Here is a 17658-nt window from a genome sequence, read left to right as displayed (position 1 = left end):
GGAGAAAAGGAGAACTGGGGTGGGGAGGGAGGCGGAACCGGCCGGTGACTTTCCAGGGACTTTCTCACCTCCGGGGCAGACGCTGTCCATTGTAGCTCCAGGGTGGCGCCCGGCCCCGCCCCTCCCACCTGGGCACTCTCCGGACCACGCCCCCTCGCGCTCGCCCCGCCCCCGAGACGTCCGACCAACGCGGCGCCCGGGCGGCGCGCTGACGTCCGACGCTTCAGGTACTTTCCCCAAGGCCGGCTCGGCTCAACGTGGGGGGCGGGGCGGGGCGCGGAGCGCGCATGCGCCACAGCGCCAACGCTCTCCCCGGATAGAGCGGGGCCCGAGCCTCTCCGCTGTGGTGGTTCCGCTCGCGCTCGCGCTCTCCCGCCGCCATGTCGGCCACCATCGAGCGGGAGTTCGAGGAACTGGATGCTCAGTGTCGCTGGCAGCCGTTATACTTGGTGAGTCTCGGGCCCGCGCGGCGTCTGGGTCTTCCGGGGACCCAAGCTCGCGCCTGCCGGCTCCGAGTCGCCTCCCCCGCCTCCCGTTCGGGCGGAAGTGGCGAGCGCGGGCCGCGTCAAGGGGCGCGCCTGCGCGGAAAAAGCCCTCACCCCCTTTGCGAGGCTTTAGACGGGAAGCGTCGAGGTGGCTGAAGGCTGTTGGTTGTGAAGGCGGCGCCACAGCGGCGCCTGCTGGCTGCGCGGCCCGGCCCCGGCGTGTGGTGCGTTGGGTGGAGGTTCGAGGGACACCGCGAGCGGGGTGACAGCCTCCGCTTCGTCGTCGACAGCGTTCTTGTCGGCCGGTGCTCGGTGGGCAAGCGCGCCGGTAGCCGGTGCAGCGCAAAGGGCGAGCGAGCCCTGTGATCGGGGGCCAGCCAGGGCGAAGCGGGGTCTCGGTGACTTGCTGTGTCCTCGGGGGCCTGGAACGATTGCAGAGCTGGAGCTGAAGCGGCAGCGAGAGCTCCCGAGGGATCGGGGATCGTCAGTCTTTTCATGGGTCATCGTGTGCTAGAGCTTCCCGGAACAGTGGCTTTGGTTGTGTTATTAGTGATTAAAGTAGCGTCCTCTTTAAAATGTCCTTTCCTTAGTGTATGTAGATGTGTATGTAGCGAGCGCACCGCGAATCTTTGTGTGAGCTTTACTTTTGGGAGCGTTTCCCAAATGAGTCCACCGGTGGTTGTAAGCACCCACTCTTTCGGCCCCAAAGAAGCCACAAGTCCATAGGCCGCCACCGTTTCTGTCGTCAGAGAATAACCTTACCTATTGAGCTCGTACTAAAGTAGTCTGTACTACGAACGCTTGTGACTACCTTTTTCAGCTGGTGGCTTACATTTTAATACAGGCAAAACTTTTCTGCCCTTACAAATGATTCGTTGCTAATCATTAGCATTTCTCCGAAGATCGAATTTAGTGATTGGTGAATTAGTAAATGTCTCCTTATGTTTTTGGCTTATTCTTACAATATACAAAATGACGCTAGAAAGCTTTCTCTTACCTCTGGATGATTCTTCTGCCCCCCTACCCTCTTCCCCATTACACCCATTACACTTAATTAGATGAAATTTTCAGTTTTTTTTTAAAGGATTTATTTCTATCCCTACCCCCATGTGAGACAGATTCGTGGTCTGTAACTCTAGCTGCCCAGGAACTAGCTTCATAGATCAGCCTGACCTTGAATTTACAAATCCTGCCTTTGCTTCCTGAGTGCTGGGATTAAAGGAATGTGCCACCACATCTGTCTAGAACTTTTTTTTTTTTTGCTTTTTCGAGACAGGGTTTCTCTGTAGACCAGGCTGGCCTCGAACTCACAGAAATCCGCCTGTTTCTGCCTCCTGAGTGCTGGGATTAAAGGCATGTGCCACCAACAAACACCTGGCTAGAACATATTTTCTTAAACGTTTTAGCAAGCAATATATTAAACATCCTAATTTGCCAGGTTCAGCACACATTTGAATTAGGTACTAGCTATTACTACTACTACTACTACTACTACATGAGGAGGGCAGTCTTTTGGCATTTGTATAGAGATCAGATTTTAGTTGTCCTCTACCATGTGGATTCTAGAGATAGAACTTGGGTCATCAGGCTCAGAAGCAAATACCTTTTACTCCCTGAGCTATCTCTCTCTCCAGGTCAGGCACTAGTTTCTAAAGAACGTTAGAAAGGCCTCTTCCAATTATAGAATCTGTATTGTGCTATATTTTGTTTTGGGACAGGGTCTCATTGTAGCCCAGGCTGGCCTTGAACTCTGATATTCAGACTTCCACTGTCAGAGTGCTGGGATGAATGAAATTGTAGAAAACTTTTTAAATTTGTTTTTTTTATTTTATGTGAATTGATGTTTTATCTGCATGTATGGTCTGTGTGTGTCACATCCCCTGGAACTGGAGTTACAGACAGTTGTGAGCTGCCATGTGGGTGCTAGGAATTGAACCCTGGTCCTCTGGAAGAGTAGTCAGAGAGAGAGATGGAGCTAGAGAGAGAGAGAGAGAGAGAGAGAGAGATGGAGCGAGAGAGAGATGGAGAGAGAGAGATGGAGAGAGAGAGATGGAGCGAGAGAGATGGAGCGAGAGAGATAGAGCGAGAGAGAGAGAGAGATGGAGCGAGAGAGAGAGCCTCCAGAAGGAAAAGATTGCCTAGTAGCACATGCCTTCAAACCCCAAATTGAAGAGACAAAGTCAGAAGGTCTCTGAGGTGATTTTGATTTTGTTTTTTTTCTTTTTGTAGCCTTAGCTGGCCTTGAACTCAGACCATTCTGCCTCTACTTCCTCGGTGCTGGGACTAAAAGTCATGGACCAACATGTCTGGCTCAGATCTTTTGAGTTTTAAGCCAGCCTGGCCTACATAGTTCTAGGCCAGCCAGGGCTACATAGTAAGACCAAGTATTAAAACAAAACAAAAAAACAGGAAGATGGGAGAGTAACTGGAGAGATGGCTCATTGATTAAAAGGGCTTGTTGCTCTTCCAGAGGGGCTTGATTGATTCCTAGCATCCATAAGCTGCTCACAACTGTCTCTAGCTCCTGTTCCTGGGGATCCAATGCCTTCTTCTGGTCTGCAGGGAGACCAGGTGTGCACATGGAGCACATGCAGACAAAACACCTACACACCTATTAGGGGTGTGTGTGTGTGTATATGTGTGTATAATAACAAATTTTAAAGGACTAATACTTAATTTAGCCTAACATTTATTTTTTGGGACAGAGACTTGCTTTGTATTACAAACTGTCCTGAAATTTACTATGTAGCCCTACTAGGTTTGTGGCAGTTCTGCTAGGAGCCACCATACTTGGATATATACATGTTTAACATTAATGTCCTTGAGAAATCAGTGAAAGTTGTGATTGATCTTAACAGAAAAAAAGCACATATTGGGTGTAGTGGCTCAGCCTGTAACCTAACAATTAGGAGGCTGAAGCAGGAGGATTGTTGTGAGTTTAAGACTAGACTGTAGCTGGGTGTTGGTGGCCCGTGTCTTTAATCTCAGCAGAGACAGGCAGATTTCTGAGTTTGAACCCCCCCCCCCCCCCCCCCCGGTTTACAGAGTAAATTCCATAACATCTAGGACTAAGGGTAAGATCTTGAGTACAAAACATTCTAAATAAATGAAGTCAGTCACATGGCACAGTCTTTAATGCCTAGAAATTGGGAAGTGGAGCCTGAAAAGATCTGGAGCTAGGTCAGCCTGCCTGGTGTAACTGATACTCTGTCAGAAAAAAAATCGTGCTGGCAAGGTGGCTCTGTGGGTTAACTCATCACTTGCCAAGCCTGAAGATGACTTGAGTTCAGTCCTGATCTGCATGGAAGGAGAGACTACCTTTCCTTCACAAATTGTCCTCTGACCTCCATACAAATGCCTTTTCATGTACACCCACAATAACAAGTTAAAATGTAATTTTAAAAATTGGAAGGTAGGGGAAATGGCTCCTTTGGTAAGAAGTTTGCCATGAAAGTAAGAGCACCTGTATTTAGATCCCCACAATTAATAAAAACCAGGTTTTTATTAGTGCTGGAGAGGTGGAGACATGCAGATCTCTGGAGCTCACTTGTGAGCCAGCCTCGATGAATCAGTGAGCTGTGGGTTCCTGGAGAGACCCAGTCTCAAAAAATAAAGTTTGGGGACTGGACAGGGAGCTTGGATTGGACCCTAATTGGGTTCCCAGCATCACATCAAGTAGCTCAGAACTGCCTATAACTCTAGTACCAGGGGATCTGGCATCTTATGGCCTCTAGGGGAGTATAACCCTGTGTATAAGCACATATACACACAATTGAAAATACAGATAAAAATCTTAAAGTGTGGGGCTGGCAATGGTAAGATGATTCAGAGCCTGTGTTTCCTGTCAAGCTTGACAATCTAAATTTGATCCTTGGTGCCCACTTGATGGAAGAAGATAACTGACTCTTGCAAGTGATTCCATATGCATGCATGGCCTGCATAAATAAATTTCAGGAAATGAAAAACACAGGCAAAAAATTCACCAACTTGTATTCACTGAAAATTTCATATTCCTTTGAACAGAATTCAGGAAACCCTTCCGGATACTAGTACCCAGGATCTTTAAGCAGAACAGTAGTTCTGCACACTTTCTTTCCAAGCTCAAAAGCATTAAAACTGTGCTAATTGGTGTTATAGTAAAAAACAAGTCAGGAAGAGTTTGGACTTAATCTCTTTCTTAGGATCCTAGAGTACCTATCTCACTATTCCACATAGATGGCTGCAGACAAGATCTCTGCTGCCAAGGCTCTGATCCCGAGTCTTGAGAACCTCTTTGGAAGCTCATATTTTGCACTCTTGACTTCTTGGTGTAGTGGGTTAGTCTTGTACTAGTATTTGGCACTGAAGATAACTGGTTAAAGACAACACTAAGCTGGGCATTGGTGGTGCACACCTTTAATCTAATACTCAGGAGGCAGAGGCAGGAAGATCTCTGAGTTTGAGAGGCTAGCCTGGTCAACAGAGTGAATTCCAGGACAGGCTGGGGTACACGGAGAAACCAAAATAAATAAAGACAATACTCATTAGGGTCCAATCTAATGAAAAGCAGTAAATGGCTAAGTACATAAAAACATGAAAGTGAGTGGTCCATTAAGAGCTCATCGGGTAAAGGTGTTAACCAAAGCTTAGCAGTCAGAGTTCTATACTTGGAACTCATGTACAGGTGGAAGGAGAGAACTGACCACATTTTCCTCCTCTGCCAAAACACATGCTGTGGCACACAAATGTTTTATATGTGAAAGCAAGGTGTGTAGCTCAGTAGAGTGTGAAGCCCTGAGTTCAGATCCCAGCAAAGTTGTGTGTAATGGTGTATGTCTGGAAGGAATCTCAGCACTCTAGAGGTAGAAGGATTAGAAATTCACTTATTATCCCTGGGTACATAATATGAAGTTAACCTGGTCTGTGTAAGAACTGTCTCAAAAACAAGTGGGAGTGTTATCAATAAGAGGATTGGAGGATGAAAAGCAATATGATCAACATTGTAGTGAAAAAGATAAAAAGTTTTTAAAGCCTTGGGTTTTCTTTTTTTTTTTTTTTTTTAATATTTTGCCTGTCTGTATGGTTATGTGAGGGTGTAAGATCTTGGAATTACTTACAGACAGTTGTGAGCTGCCATGTGGGTGCTGGGAATTGAACCTGGATCCTCTGGAAGAGTAGTCAGTGCTCTTAACCACTGAGCCATTTCTCCAGCCATTGTTTTTTAAAGTGCTTAGTACAAGCTAATATTAAGCACAGGATGCTTTGTGAATGAGTATTTTTGGAATTATAATTCTCAAAAGTGGTACATCTGGAATGAACATACTTTGTGTGTGTGGGTAGATGTTGTGGTTGCATATATTTCTGTACATCATGTTTGTGCCTAGTGCTCCAAGAGTCCAGAAGAGAGCATCAGATTGCCTGGGACTGGAGTATGAGTCACTATGTAGGTGCTGGGAATCAAACCCTCGTTCTCTGGAAAAGCAACTGGTATTTTTAATTGAGCCATCTCAGTTAAATAATGAAGTCTCTTGAGAAGGGAGGATCTGACAGTCTTGAAGAGCAAATTGGTCCACTGAGAAAAGATCAAGAGAATGGAAGAAAAATTGTGTTCTAGGGAAAGAAGTGTGCACAAGCCAGCCACAGGATTGACTACTGAGGGAGAGCTGCCAAAAGTGTAGTTTAGGGCTGCATTTGCTCTGAAATTGAAGTGTGGGAGAATAAGACAGTTGGAAGCTCTTGTAGATTAGAATTTGAACAATTTAGTAGAGACTCACTAAGGAAATTTAAACCTGGAAGTATTATTTTTACTTTTAGTAAGATCATGTTGGTTGGAAATGCACTAGAAAGTCTGTCAAGTTGAAATGTTTAAAAAAGCCTTTGAATATAGGCTGTGACAAGAGAAAAACACAGTTGAAAAGTTGAAGTAAGTCTGGGGAAATGGTTATACAAACAGAAGTACTTGCCATGCAATCCTGACAACCTGAGTTCATTCCCTAGAACCCCCCCGGGGGTAAAAAAAAAAAAAAAAAAAAAAAAAAAAAAAAGCCAGATGTGGTGATCCTAGCACTTGAAAGGCAAAATAATAGAGACGGGAGAGGGTCTCCCATCTGGAAGCTCTCAGGTACCTAGCCTAGAGTACACAGCACAGGGGCCTTGCTTCAACAAGGTTAAAGGCAAGAACCAACTCCTGAAAGTTGTCCTCTCCCTGGGCCTTGGCGTGTTTGTGTCTCCCCCACTGAACACACAAGGTTAAAGTAGATGTGGTTGAGTTACTTTTAAGACACTGAAATGACTGAATGTGGCATTCAGAAAAGAGGACTCATCTATGAGTACAGTTAGAACTTATGATTATGAGCATGTAGGTAGTGTTTAAGGTTTGAGATATGAAGATTATCCAGGTAGTCAGGTATGGTGGTGCACACCTGTGATCCCAGCACCTGGTAATCGGAGGCAGGCAGGTACTGAGACCCTGTCTCAATGAAACAAAATTTACCCAAGATGTAAATGTTTTGGAAATGCTGAGGACCAATGATGCCATCTTGACTGCTAGAGGTGTTTTTACAGGTGGGTAGATAATGGAAGTTATTACTGGAGAGTAATAACTAAGAATGTAGGGAAGAAGGCTGGTAAAGAATGTGGAGACTTGATGGTCCACAGGTGGCACAATACAAGCCTGAAAGGGCTCATTGAATTGAGCTACCCGTGGAGTAGATGTGGAAAGGGCAGTTTCAGTGTAATACAGTTGGAAACAGAAAGAAGAAATGCAGATCAATGTAGATGTTTGAGAAAGAACATGAAATGAGGAGAGGTAGCTAAAACAAAGCACATTTATTTCTACTTCAGCCCTTTAATGACTCGTTTCCCAGTGCCCACAATGTAAAATTTAGCCCTTCTGCTTCCTATCACCACTGGTGGTGTCCCTGTAGCTTTATTTCCCATGTCACCCCCCCACACACACACTGTTTCTGTTCTTGGAAATGTGTGTATCCACTAACCCCTGGAGGTCTCTAGAATGTAATTTCCTTTGCACAGCTGCTCCCCCCTTTCCCCTGTTGCTTAACACCTACTTGTGTCTGAAATTGAATTTCCTTTGGGAAGCTTTCTAACCTACTAGCCCTTGTTGGATATGAGCACCTGTTAAATCTTTGACATCAAGGATGGAGAAGTGTCTCAATGGTGGTTGTTCTTGTGGAGGATCTGGGTTTGTTCCCAGCATCCACATGACAGCTCACAAATGTTTGTAACTGCTGGCTAAGTGAGTATTCTGCTTTTTTTTTTTTTTTTTAGGAGCTAGGAAAAGAGAGGATTGTTCTTGAGCAAAACCAGATGCTCAGCTTCGAATATGAGAACTTTATATTTCATTATACTTTTTGCAGGGAAGAATAACTTGAATATTTTTGGTTGAAGATATGGCCTCTTAGTCTTTTTTTTTTTTTATAGTCTTTTTATTCCCTATAAACAGTTGCTTTTATAACATTGCATTTGGGAATAGGTGTTGTGGCCCCCATGCCGATAACTAGCACTTCAGAGACTTGAGCATGTCTGAGCAGCATGGTAGCTAGTTTCAGGTCAGCCTCTGTTCAAAACAATCCAAAACTCTTATGATTTACTAGTAGGAGGAGTTTCTTGTTTGTTTGTTTGATTCTTTGAGACAAGGTCTCGCTATGTAGTATTGGCTGACTTGGAATTCACAATATAAACCAGGTTGGTCTCCCAACTAGAGATTCATCTTTTTTTTGCCTCCCTAGTGCTGGGATTAAAGTCATGCACCACCATGCCTGACTTGTTTTTTTGGGTGTTTGTTTTTGAGACAGGGTTTCTCTTTAGATCAAGCTGAACTTAGGAACTCAGATTTGTCTGCCTCTGCTTTTCCAGTGCTGGAATTAAAGATATTCACTACCTTGCCCCTATGCCCACCTGACTTTTTTTTTTAAAGACAAAATCTCAATCTATAGCTCTTACTGCTTTGGAACTCACTATTTAGCTCAGCTTGGCCTTGACCCAGACATGGGTCATCCTATCTGATGAAAGTTGCTGGTTTGTGCTTTTTTGCTTCTTACAGGGTTACTAGTAATCAAGCCCAGGGCTTCAAATACGCTGGGCAGATGTTCTACCTCTAAATCATAGCCACAGTTCCTACATACATACACACACACACACACACACACACACACACACACACACACACACTTACTTTTGGGGGGTTAGAAACAGGGTTTCTCTGTGTAGCTTTGGAACTTGTCCTGGAACTTGCTCTTTCTCTGTAGATGAGGCTGGCCTCAAGCTCACAGAGATCCATTTGCCTTTGCCTCTGAGTGCTGGGATTCAAGTTGTGTGCCACCACAGCCTGGCCATACACACATTTTAAAGCTAGGTGTTTTGTATTGGTCTTGAACAAGCTGTCTTACTTTTTTAGCCTCCAAGTAGTTGGATTTGCAGGCCTGGGCCACCAGAATGGACAAGGTGCTGCCATTAAAGGCAGGGATTAAAGGCATGCGCCACGGCCCAGCTGACTACCTCAACTCTTACAAGGAAAACATTTAATTAGGGCCCTTGATTCCAGTTTCAGAGGTTCAGTCCATTATCATCATGCTGGAGAGCATGGTGGCATAAAGGCAGAGGCGGTACTTGAGTTGTAGCTAAGTCCTACATCTTGCAGGCAACAGGAAACCTTAAAGTCTGCTTCCATAGTGACACACTTCCTCCAGCAAGGCCATACCCATTCCAGCAAAGCCACACCTCTTAATAGTGCCACTCCCTATGAGACTGGGGGGGCCAATACATTGAAACAACCACATTAAACTTCCTGGTCCCTATAAGCTTGTAATAATATAATTCAAAAATCATTTAGTCCAACTTTAAAAGTACCCATAGTTTATCACAATTTCAACAGTTTTAAAATCCAAAGTTCAAAGTCTTTCTGAGATTCATGTACTCTCTTAACTGTAATCACCTGTAAAAGTTAAAATAAAAAAACAGTCACATACTTCCAACATATAATGACATAGGATATATATTACCATTCCAAAATGCAGGGGAATACTGGACTGAAAACTAGCTGGACAAACTAAACTCTGTACCTCCATGTCTGATGTCAAAACACTTGTCAAATCTCCAATATCATTTGGTTTTGTTGACTGCAACACACTTCTCTTTCTTGGGGCTGGTTCTACTCCCATGACTCTGGCATTTGGGGGATGGGTTCTGAGACAAGGTTTCTCTGTGTAGTTCTCTGGCTGTCTTGGAAAGCACTCTTTAGGCCATGCTGGCCTTGAACTTACAGTGATCCACCTGGACTCTGACATTTCTAACATCTTGGGTTCTTCAAGTTAATCTAGACTTCAACTTCTCCGCTTCATGCAATGACTTCTCTACTAGGCCTCCATTCAGGGACACCACTGACACATGCCTAGCCTCAGCAACTTTATTCCATAAGTTCTTTCTTCTATCTTTAACTCTAAAGCCAGAACCACATGACTGAAGCTGCCAAGTTGTTCTGCTTATTGGGCCTAGAACATGGCCCCCTCATTCAGTTATATCTTCACCAGCTTTCTGTCTTTTACTCTTAGCTTGGCTGTCCTGAAACTTGTTCTGTAGATCAAACTCAGAGATCTGCCAGCCTCTGCCTTCCCAGTGCTGGGATAAAAGGTGTTGCCTTACTATACTCAGTTCTAAACTTTTCTTTGGTTCTTTTTCAGTCTGTGATAGTTTGGAGAATTCCTTTGCCAACGGAATTAATCCAAAACTTCACTTTAGCCTCAGGCAGACTCTTTGGATAGGAGCAAAAGGCAGACACTTTCTTCACCAAAAATCATAGGGATGATTTCTAGGCAACATACTAAAATTCTTTTCCTCTGAAATGTCTTGAGTAAGCTTCTCACAGTTCAAACTCTTAGCACCACTGTCTTCTTCCATGTTCCTATTATGGCCCATTAAGCAGTGCTTAACACCTTCTACTGCTTTCCTAACCCAAACTCCCAAAGTCCATATTTCTCAAAACAAAAACATGGTCCAGCCTATCACAGCAATACCCCAGTCCCTGGTACCAACTTCTATTTTAGTTAGGATGTCTATTTCTGTGAAGAGACACCATGGCCACAGCAACTTTTATAAAGGTAAACATTTAATTGGGGTGACTTGTGCATGGTTGGCATGCAGGCAGATGTGGTACTTGAGTAGTAGCCGAGAGTCTTACATCTTGCAGGCAACAGGAATTGAACTGAGACTCAAGGGGCTATCCTGAGCATAGGAGACCTCAAAGCCTGTCCCTACAGTGACACACTTCCTCCAACAAGGCCACACCCACCCCAACAAAGCTGTATCTCCTAATAGTGCAACTCCCTATGGGATTATGGGTGCCAATTGCACTCACACTACCATAAGTCATCAAATTGAGCCATCTCTATAGCATGGTTATAGTTTTTATAGGTGTATCCATTTTAAAATGAAAAAGTTATTTCAATATGTCACAAAGAAAGATTTTTAACCAAAAGGGTTTGTTTATCCCAATTCCAATAACTGTACTGCAGTGACTTTCTCTCCCCCCCCCCAGAATTTGCAATTTAGACCAGGTACTTGGTCTAATTATAAAATCTATATATAGTATATATGTACACACACACACACCACTTATTTCAAATTTTAAGCTATCATATATATACACGTCTTCATAGACGTGTATATATAAATAAAAATAGTGCTTAGTCTTGTATTCAAATCTTCTCTACCACCACCATTTGGTTCTGTCTCTTTGAGATAAGCTCTTGTGTATTCCTGACTGGCCTGGCACTTGTTATTGTAGCCCAGGCTAGCTTCAAACTCAAGGCTCTCCTCCATCTCCAAGGTGCATGTGTTTCCTATGCTCTTATTTGAAATGCATAGTATTCAAGTAATTTCTTCTTTTTTTGCCTTAAACACGTTACTGTGTTATATCCAGCAAGGCAAATTTTCTTTTTTTTTTCCAAGACAGTGTTTCTGTAGCTCTGCCCACATAGACCAGGCCAGCCTCAAACTCAGAGATTTCCTGCTTCTGCCTCCTGAGTGCTGTGGTTAAAGGCATGAACCATTATCACCTGGTTTATGTTTTAGAGTTTCTAATCCCTCATATGAAGGAGCCAAGTGAATTTGTTTGGCAAGATTGGTATGATATACTAGATGTTCTGTTTTTATACTGAATAGAATGATATTATGACCTTAATTGAAAAAATAAATCCAACACATGCATCGGGGCAACATTAAACTTCCTAATGCCCCCTTTCTCTCCAAATGCATGTTTTCTATCTTTCTGCCCCACATGCTTTCTCTCTGTAAACTTGAATAAGAGTAATCAGTAATAAGTATGCACTCAGGAGGCAGAGGCAGGCTGATCTCTGAGTTTGAGGCCAGCCTGGTTTACAGAGCGTGTTCCAGGATGGCCAGGGCTACACAATGAAATCCTGCTTCACAAAACCAAAAAGAGGGGTGGGAATGAGAGACTACCTTGCAAATATTCTAGTCCTCTGACTCAGTCTTTCCACTCCCTCTTCCTAGATGTCCCCTAAGCTTTAGGTGTGTAGGAATGTTGTAGATTTATCAGCTGTCTCTCCCCACCTGCCCCCCACTCCCAGTTCTTGACATACTGACAATTTGTGATTTTTTTTTTTGTAATGGTTTTGTCTGCTACAAAGTTTATTGAATAAGTAGTGGATGCTATCTGTACTTATCTGTGGCTATGAAGATAGGTATTTAGAATGGTGTTGGAAATTATACTTTTTTTTTTTTTTGCAACATCAGTAATTTGTTATAGTGTAAACATAATTGTTTCTCTAGGCTGAAAAAAATAAAAACTAGCAATTGACAGACAAAGTCTGTGGAAGATAGGTTTATACAATAGAACCATTGAAGATTCTGGGGAAGTTGTTATGGAGGGAGACCTGTTGTCTACCCGTTGCATTATCACCACCATCCCATAAATCTTATTTATTCATATTTTCATTATTTTACTTAATAATCATTTATTTATTGAGTCTGGTCTGGAACTCACAGTGATCCATCTACTTCTGGCTCCTTAGTGTTGAGGTTAAAGGCATGTGCCACCACACCCAGCTACCAATAGATTTTTTAAAAAATTCTATTTATGGTCACATCATAGTTTGTTCTAATTTTCTAGAATAAACATTTAGCATACTTTCCTTGAAGAAAAATGAATTAAAGTATGAGTTTTAACACAAATAGGGTGAGTAAATAGGAACAATGAAACTTTCATTTCCATATATTTAGACTTTGCCATCAAGCTTCAGGAACTAAAATTTGACAGTGTTGATGATAAATGAGTCTTTGAAATATCATTACTCTATGATAGAGTAAGTATAACTGATAAATGTAAAAATTTAGAAAGTTGAATAATGATTTGGAAAGCATAAAATTAAATTTCTCTTGGACATTTGAGGTTGACAATAGTGTTTTATATCTTGCAGGAGTATTACAATTGAGTTTAGATTAGAAACGTGCATTATGCTCCATTATTAAAAACTTCTGGGGCCTAAAGGGTTATATAATATCAATCAAACCAACCCAAAGACAAAAAATAAAATAGGGCAAAAATAATGAAATAGACACTAAGTCATAAAATAGTAATAGAAAATAAGTCATAAAATAGTATTGATGAGATCAACAATGATTTTGTTTGGAAATACCAATGGAAAAAATTAATTATAAAAATCTTTTACAACTTCTGATACTCAATTTATATGTTGGGGTTTTTTGTCCTCTGGTGGTGAACGTGAGGGGCTTACTAGGGACTAATTATTGAATTTAGGGTTCCTTGAAATTAGATGGAAATTTTAACAAGATATTTGTTGAAAATTTGACTTCTCACTGAAGGCCAAAGGGTAAAATTAAAAACTAGAAAGTAACCTGTTCTAAATTATGGAGTGCATATAGAATGTTCAGGAAGGTCATGCATCAAGAATGAATATTTGCTGTCTGTGGTGGCACATGCCTTTAATCCCAGTACTTGGGAGTCAGAGGCAGGCAGATCTCTGTCAGTTCCAGGATAAGCAGGACTGTTTCACAGAGAAGCTCTGTCTCAAAAAAAAAAAAAAAAAGTTACATTATGTTACATGTATAATATATATCTAATATATATTATATATTTAAAGTAATGTGAACAAAGTCTGAACTTTCACTGTAACATTCTTTTTTGGATTTTTTTTTTTTTGAGGGGTATTTCTGTTTGACCTGATAAATTCTTGGAATAATGTATCTAGTAGATAACAGCAGGCCATTTTGGACACATCAGTGGTTGAGTGCAAATACAGACATTTGTTTGGAGAAAGAGAATCTTAAGGGTCCTAAAAGTGAACCTGCATATTGTTGCTAAACATTTATAGCCTTAGAAACAAATTCTAGGAATATTTCTACTCTCAAAGTAGCAGTTATATGGCAAAAAAGTTTAAAATAGAAAGATAAAAATTTTAAGATAGAAACTCTAAAATTCAGGTAGATACAGTAAGAGTTTTAATCAGTATTTGAATGTGATGTATCTAATTCTGTTGCATTAATTCTATATAAATGTTTCTGTTTGTTTGAGGGAATTTAATTTATAAGATAAAGACTTCAATGTCTGAAGAATCTTAACTTGGTATTGGCTGCCACTCACTACATACTTGACTTTTGGCAAATTATTTAATTCATTAAAACACTAGTCATTTCCATTAGTGTTATGAGGTTTCCGATGACATAAATCCTTAATGTTATTCTATATTGGGTGGGAAAATATCTGTTGCTATATAAAATTTAAGAGGGGGTATTAAAATATATTTTTGTTATTTTAAGGAAATTCGAAGTGAGTCCCATGACTATCCTCATAGAGTGGCCAAGTTTCCAGAAAACAGAAATCGAAACAGATACAGAGATGTAAGCCCATGTAAGTACTGTGGGTTTATGTGCATGTGTGTGTGTTTTTCAGTTTGTTTCAGGAGACATGATACAGTGAAATAAGGGTTTGGGGTAGATTGACTAGTATAGCAAATTTTAAAACTTTATACACTTTTTTGCTTTGTTTGTGACAGGGCTCCACTGTATAGTCCAGGCTGTTTTGGAAGTTACTGTGTAGCCCAGGTTGACCTCAGATTTGTAGCAGTTCTCTTGCCTCAGCCCCCAGAATATTGGGATTCTAAGTGCCAGCCACCACAGCAGGTTTAACGTCTAGGTTTTCTCATGTGTATATGTGCACATGTCAATGATCTGTCATCTTTTTCCATGGGTGATGAGTTTGTGTGTGCATGTTTGTGGGGTTAAAATACCTAACATTCTAGGCATGGTAGCATATGTCTCTAATCCTAGCACTTGGGAGGTAGAGGCAAGAGGAGAGTAGACTGGGTTATATTGGAACCTGTTTGAAAGGAACAGTACAAAAATATGTAAAAAAAAATTTGCACTTTAGCAGAATTTAGATGTGTATTCCAATATTAGATACATGGAATTATTTATCTCAAAAAATAAATTAAGGGCTCATACCTTTAATCCCTGCACTTGAGAGGCAGAGGCAGGTGGAGTTTGAGGCCAGCCTGGTCTACAGAGTGAGTTATGAGATAGCCAGGGCTACACAGAGAAATCCTATCTTGAACAACAGCAACAGAAAAGAAAAGAAATAAGAAAGAAGATGGAGGGCTGGAGAGATGGCTCAGAGGTTAAGAGCACTGGTTACTCTTCCAAAGGTCCTGAGTTCAATTCCCAGCAACCACATGGTGGCTCATAGCCATCTGTAATCTGGTCTGGTGCCCTCTTCTGGTGTTGAAGCAGACATGTAAGCAGAGCACTGTAAACACAATAAATAAATCTTTAAAAAAAAAAAAAAAGAAGGATGGAGCTTGGAATGCCTTAAAGGTCTAGAAAGTAAGAATAAGACTTAGCCAACAAACAAAAACTAATGAGAATATGTCATAAAGACACCCAAGCCAGCTTTAAGTTCACTGGCCAATCTCAGGATAATTTGAACATTAAAATAATGATTTTATTACCTATTGAATAAAGTAGGAATCCATGAGCTATAATAATACTAAGATATAAATAAATAAGTAAGTTGTAAATAGGGAAAGGCCCACCTTTTTATAAGATGCTGACAAATGTTGAAACAAGTTATTTACATTGTCTTAAGGTATCCTTCTACTAAATACTTAGATACAAGGGGAAGATGGTAACTGTCCAAAAGAAATGAACAGGAGCTAGTTCCAGGACAGCCTCCAAAGCCACAGAAAACCCTGTCTCGAAAAACCAAAAAAAAAGAAAAAGAAAAAAAAATTATGAATCTCAGTCTTTTTATTTCTTAGGATGATACCAAAAACATAAACTATGTAGTTTTCAAAAATTAGTAAGTTGTAATAGCTGTGTGGTGCATGCACAATTGAGCATGTCATGCTTATAACTGTAGTACTTACTTGGGAGGCCAAGGCAGGGTAATACTGTGAATTCCAGATTCACCTGAGCTATAGAGGAAAAGACCTTGTTCAAAAAAAAAATAAAACAACTGAGTCATTAAATGGCGGTACATGCCTTTAATCCTACACTTTCCAGACTAGGATAGGGGAATGCTGTGAGTTTATAGCCAGCCACCCTGATCTATATAGGGAGTTCCAGACAAGCCATGGATACACAGTGAGACCCTGTGTCAAAGAAAAAAAGGACTAAATGAATGTGTAAACATTTTGGAGACTGAGATAAATGCAGATTGATTGGGAATGACTAATATTGAAATGACTGACTAGAAAATGTTCAAAGGAGAGCCAGGCACAGTGGTTTATACCTTTATTCCCAGCACTTAGGAGCAGAGGTAGGTGGATCTCTGAGTTTGAGACCAGCTTGGTCCATAGAGTTAAGTTCTAGGACAGCCAGGACCACCCAGAGAAACCCTGTCTGAGGGTAGGGGGATGAACAAAAGGTATGAATACAGAAGGCAGATAAAGATGTGAACATATGAAAAGCTTCATTGGCTATTGGAAACACTAGATAGTTAAGGCCATAGTGGTACAGTATAATTACATACCTACTAGAACAATTAGAGGAGATAGTACCTCATATTGCAGAGAAGCTAATAGATGGGAATGGTATAGCTACTCTGCCTGCCTGGGCTCTGAGGCAGGGTTCCTCTGTGTAGCCCCAGCTGTCCTGGAACTCTTCTTTGTAGACTATACTAGCCTCAAACTCAGAGATCTGCCTCCCAAGTGCTGAGATTAAAGTCACCAGCAGTATAACTAGTTTCCAAAGACCTGAATGTACAATTCTGTGACCTAGCAGTTAGATTTCTCAGAGAAGTGAAAACCCCATCTATGTACAGATGTGTAAAAGAATGTTTATAACAGCTTTATTTGTAATGAGCTCAAATTGGGAACAACCCAAATGTCTTATCAGTAATGGGTAATTAGTAAATTCATACTCTTGAATACTGTACAACAATGAAAAGTATAAACTGTTGATGTATACAACTTGGATAGATCTCAAAGGATTTAGATTGAGAGTTTAAAAAAAAAAAGTCCAGTGTCAGAAGGTTACATAACACTATGTTTTGTTGTTAGTTTTCTGAGACAGGGTTTCTCTGTGTAGACTTGGCCATCTTAGAACTACTTTGTAATCAAGCTGGCCTTGAATTCACCAGATTAAAGGTGTGCACCACCACCACACCACCACCTGGCAACAGTATGTTTTTATGTAAAACTTTCTTTTAAACTTATTGTTTGTGGGTCTATGTGGGGATGTGTGACATGGCACAAGAGTAGAAGTCAGAGGATGCTTTTTAAGTTTTGGTGCTCACCTTTCACCATGGATTTCAGGCATCAAATTTTGATTGTCATGTTTGCATGGTGAGCACTTTAAATAACCAACCCTAGGTAACTTTTGTTTGTTGTTGGGTTTTTTTTGTTTTGTTTTGTTTTTGTTTTTGTTTTTTTAAAGTGGGGCCTTACTATGTAGCCCTGGGTGTCCTAGTGCTTGTTGTATGGACCACAAGGCTGGTCTCTGCCTCCTAAGTGATAGGACTAAAGGTGTGTGCCACCAAACCCAGCCTACAACATTCTTGAATAATAACGTTTTAGTAGTCGACTGTATTGAGACTGGTTCTAGTGATGGAGTTGGAGGTAGGGGTGAGGGGAAATGTGACTCAATGTGAAATAGCATACCATACATGTGGTAATGTTCTATACTACATACCTAACTGCAT

At 41.4% G+C, this 17658-nt stretch overlaps 1 protein-coding gene across 3 annotated transcripts in view; it reads left to right on the top strand.

The window, feature by feature from the left end:
- The first annotated feature begins 285 nt into the window (after positions 1-285).
- The window catches only part of Ptpn2 (protein tyrosine phosphatase non-receptor type 2), a 52720-nt gene continuing 35347 nt past the window's right edge, over positions 286-17658 (top strand). For 2 of the 3 annotated variants that reach the window (XM_051200732.1, XM_051200731.1), the window contains exons 1-2: positions 286-449; positions 14280-14370. In XM_051200732.1, coding sequence (XP_051056689.1) covers positions 381-449; positions 14280-14370 — 160 coding nt within the window. In that variant the 5' untranslated portion in view covers positions 286-380. Of the gene's footprint in view, positions 450-14279; positions 14371-17658 lie in introns of those variants that run through there. The other variant, XM_051200733.1, reaches the window with a different exon arrangement.

This window comes from Phodopus roborovskii, unplaced genomic scaffold, assembly GCF_943737965.1.
Source record: "Phodopus roborovskii unplaced genomic scaffold, PHOROB, whole genome shotgun sequence".
Lineage (NCBI taxonomy): Eukaryota > Metazoa > Chordata > Mammalia > Rodentia > Cricetidae > Phodopus > Phodopus roborovskii.
Note: the sequence above shows the minus strand (reverse complement) of the source record. Positions and strands in the feature narration are given on the sequence as shown.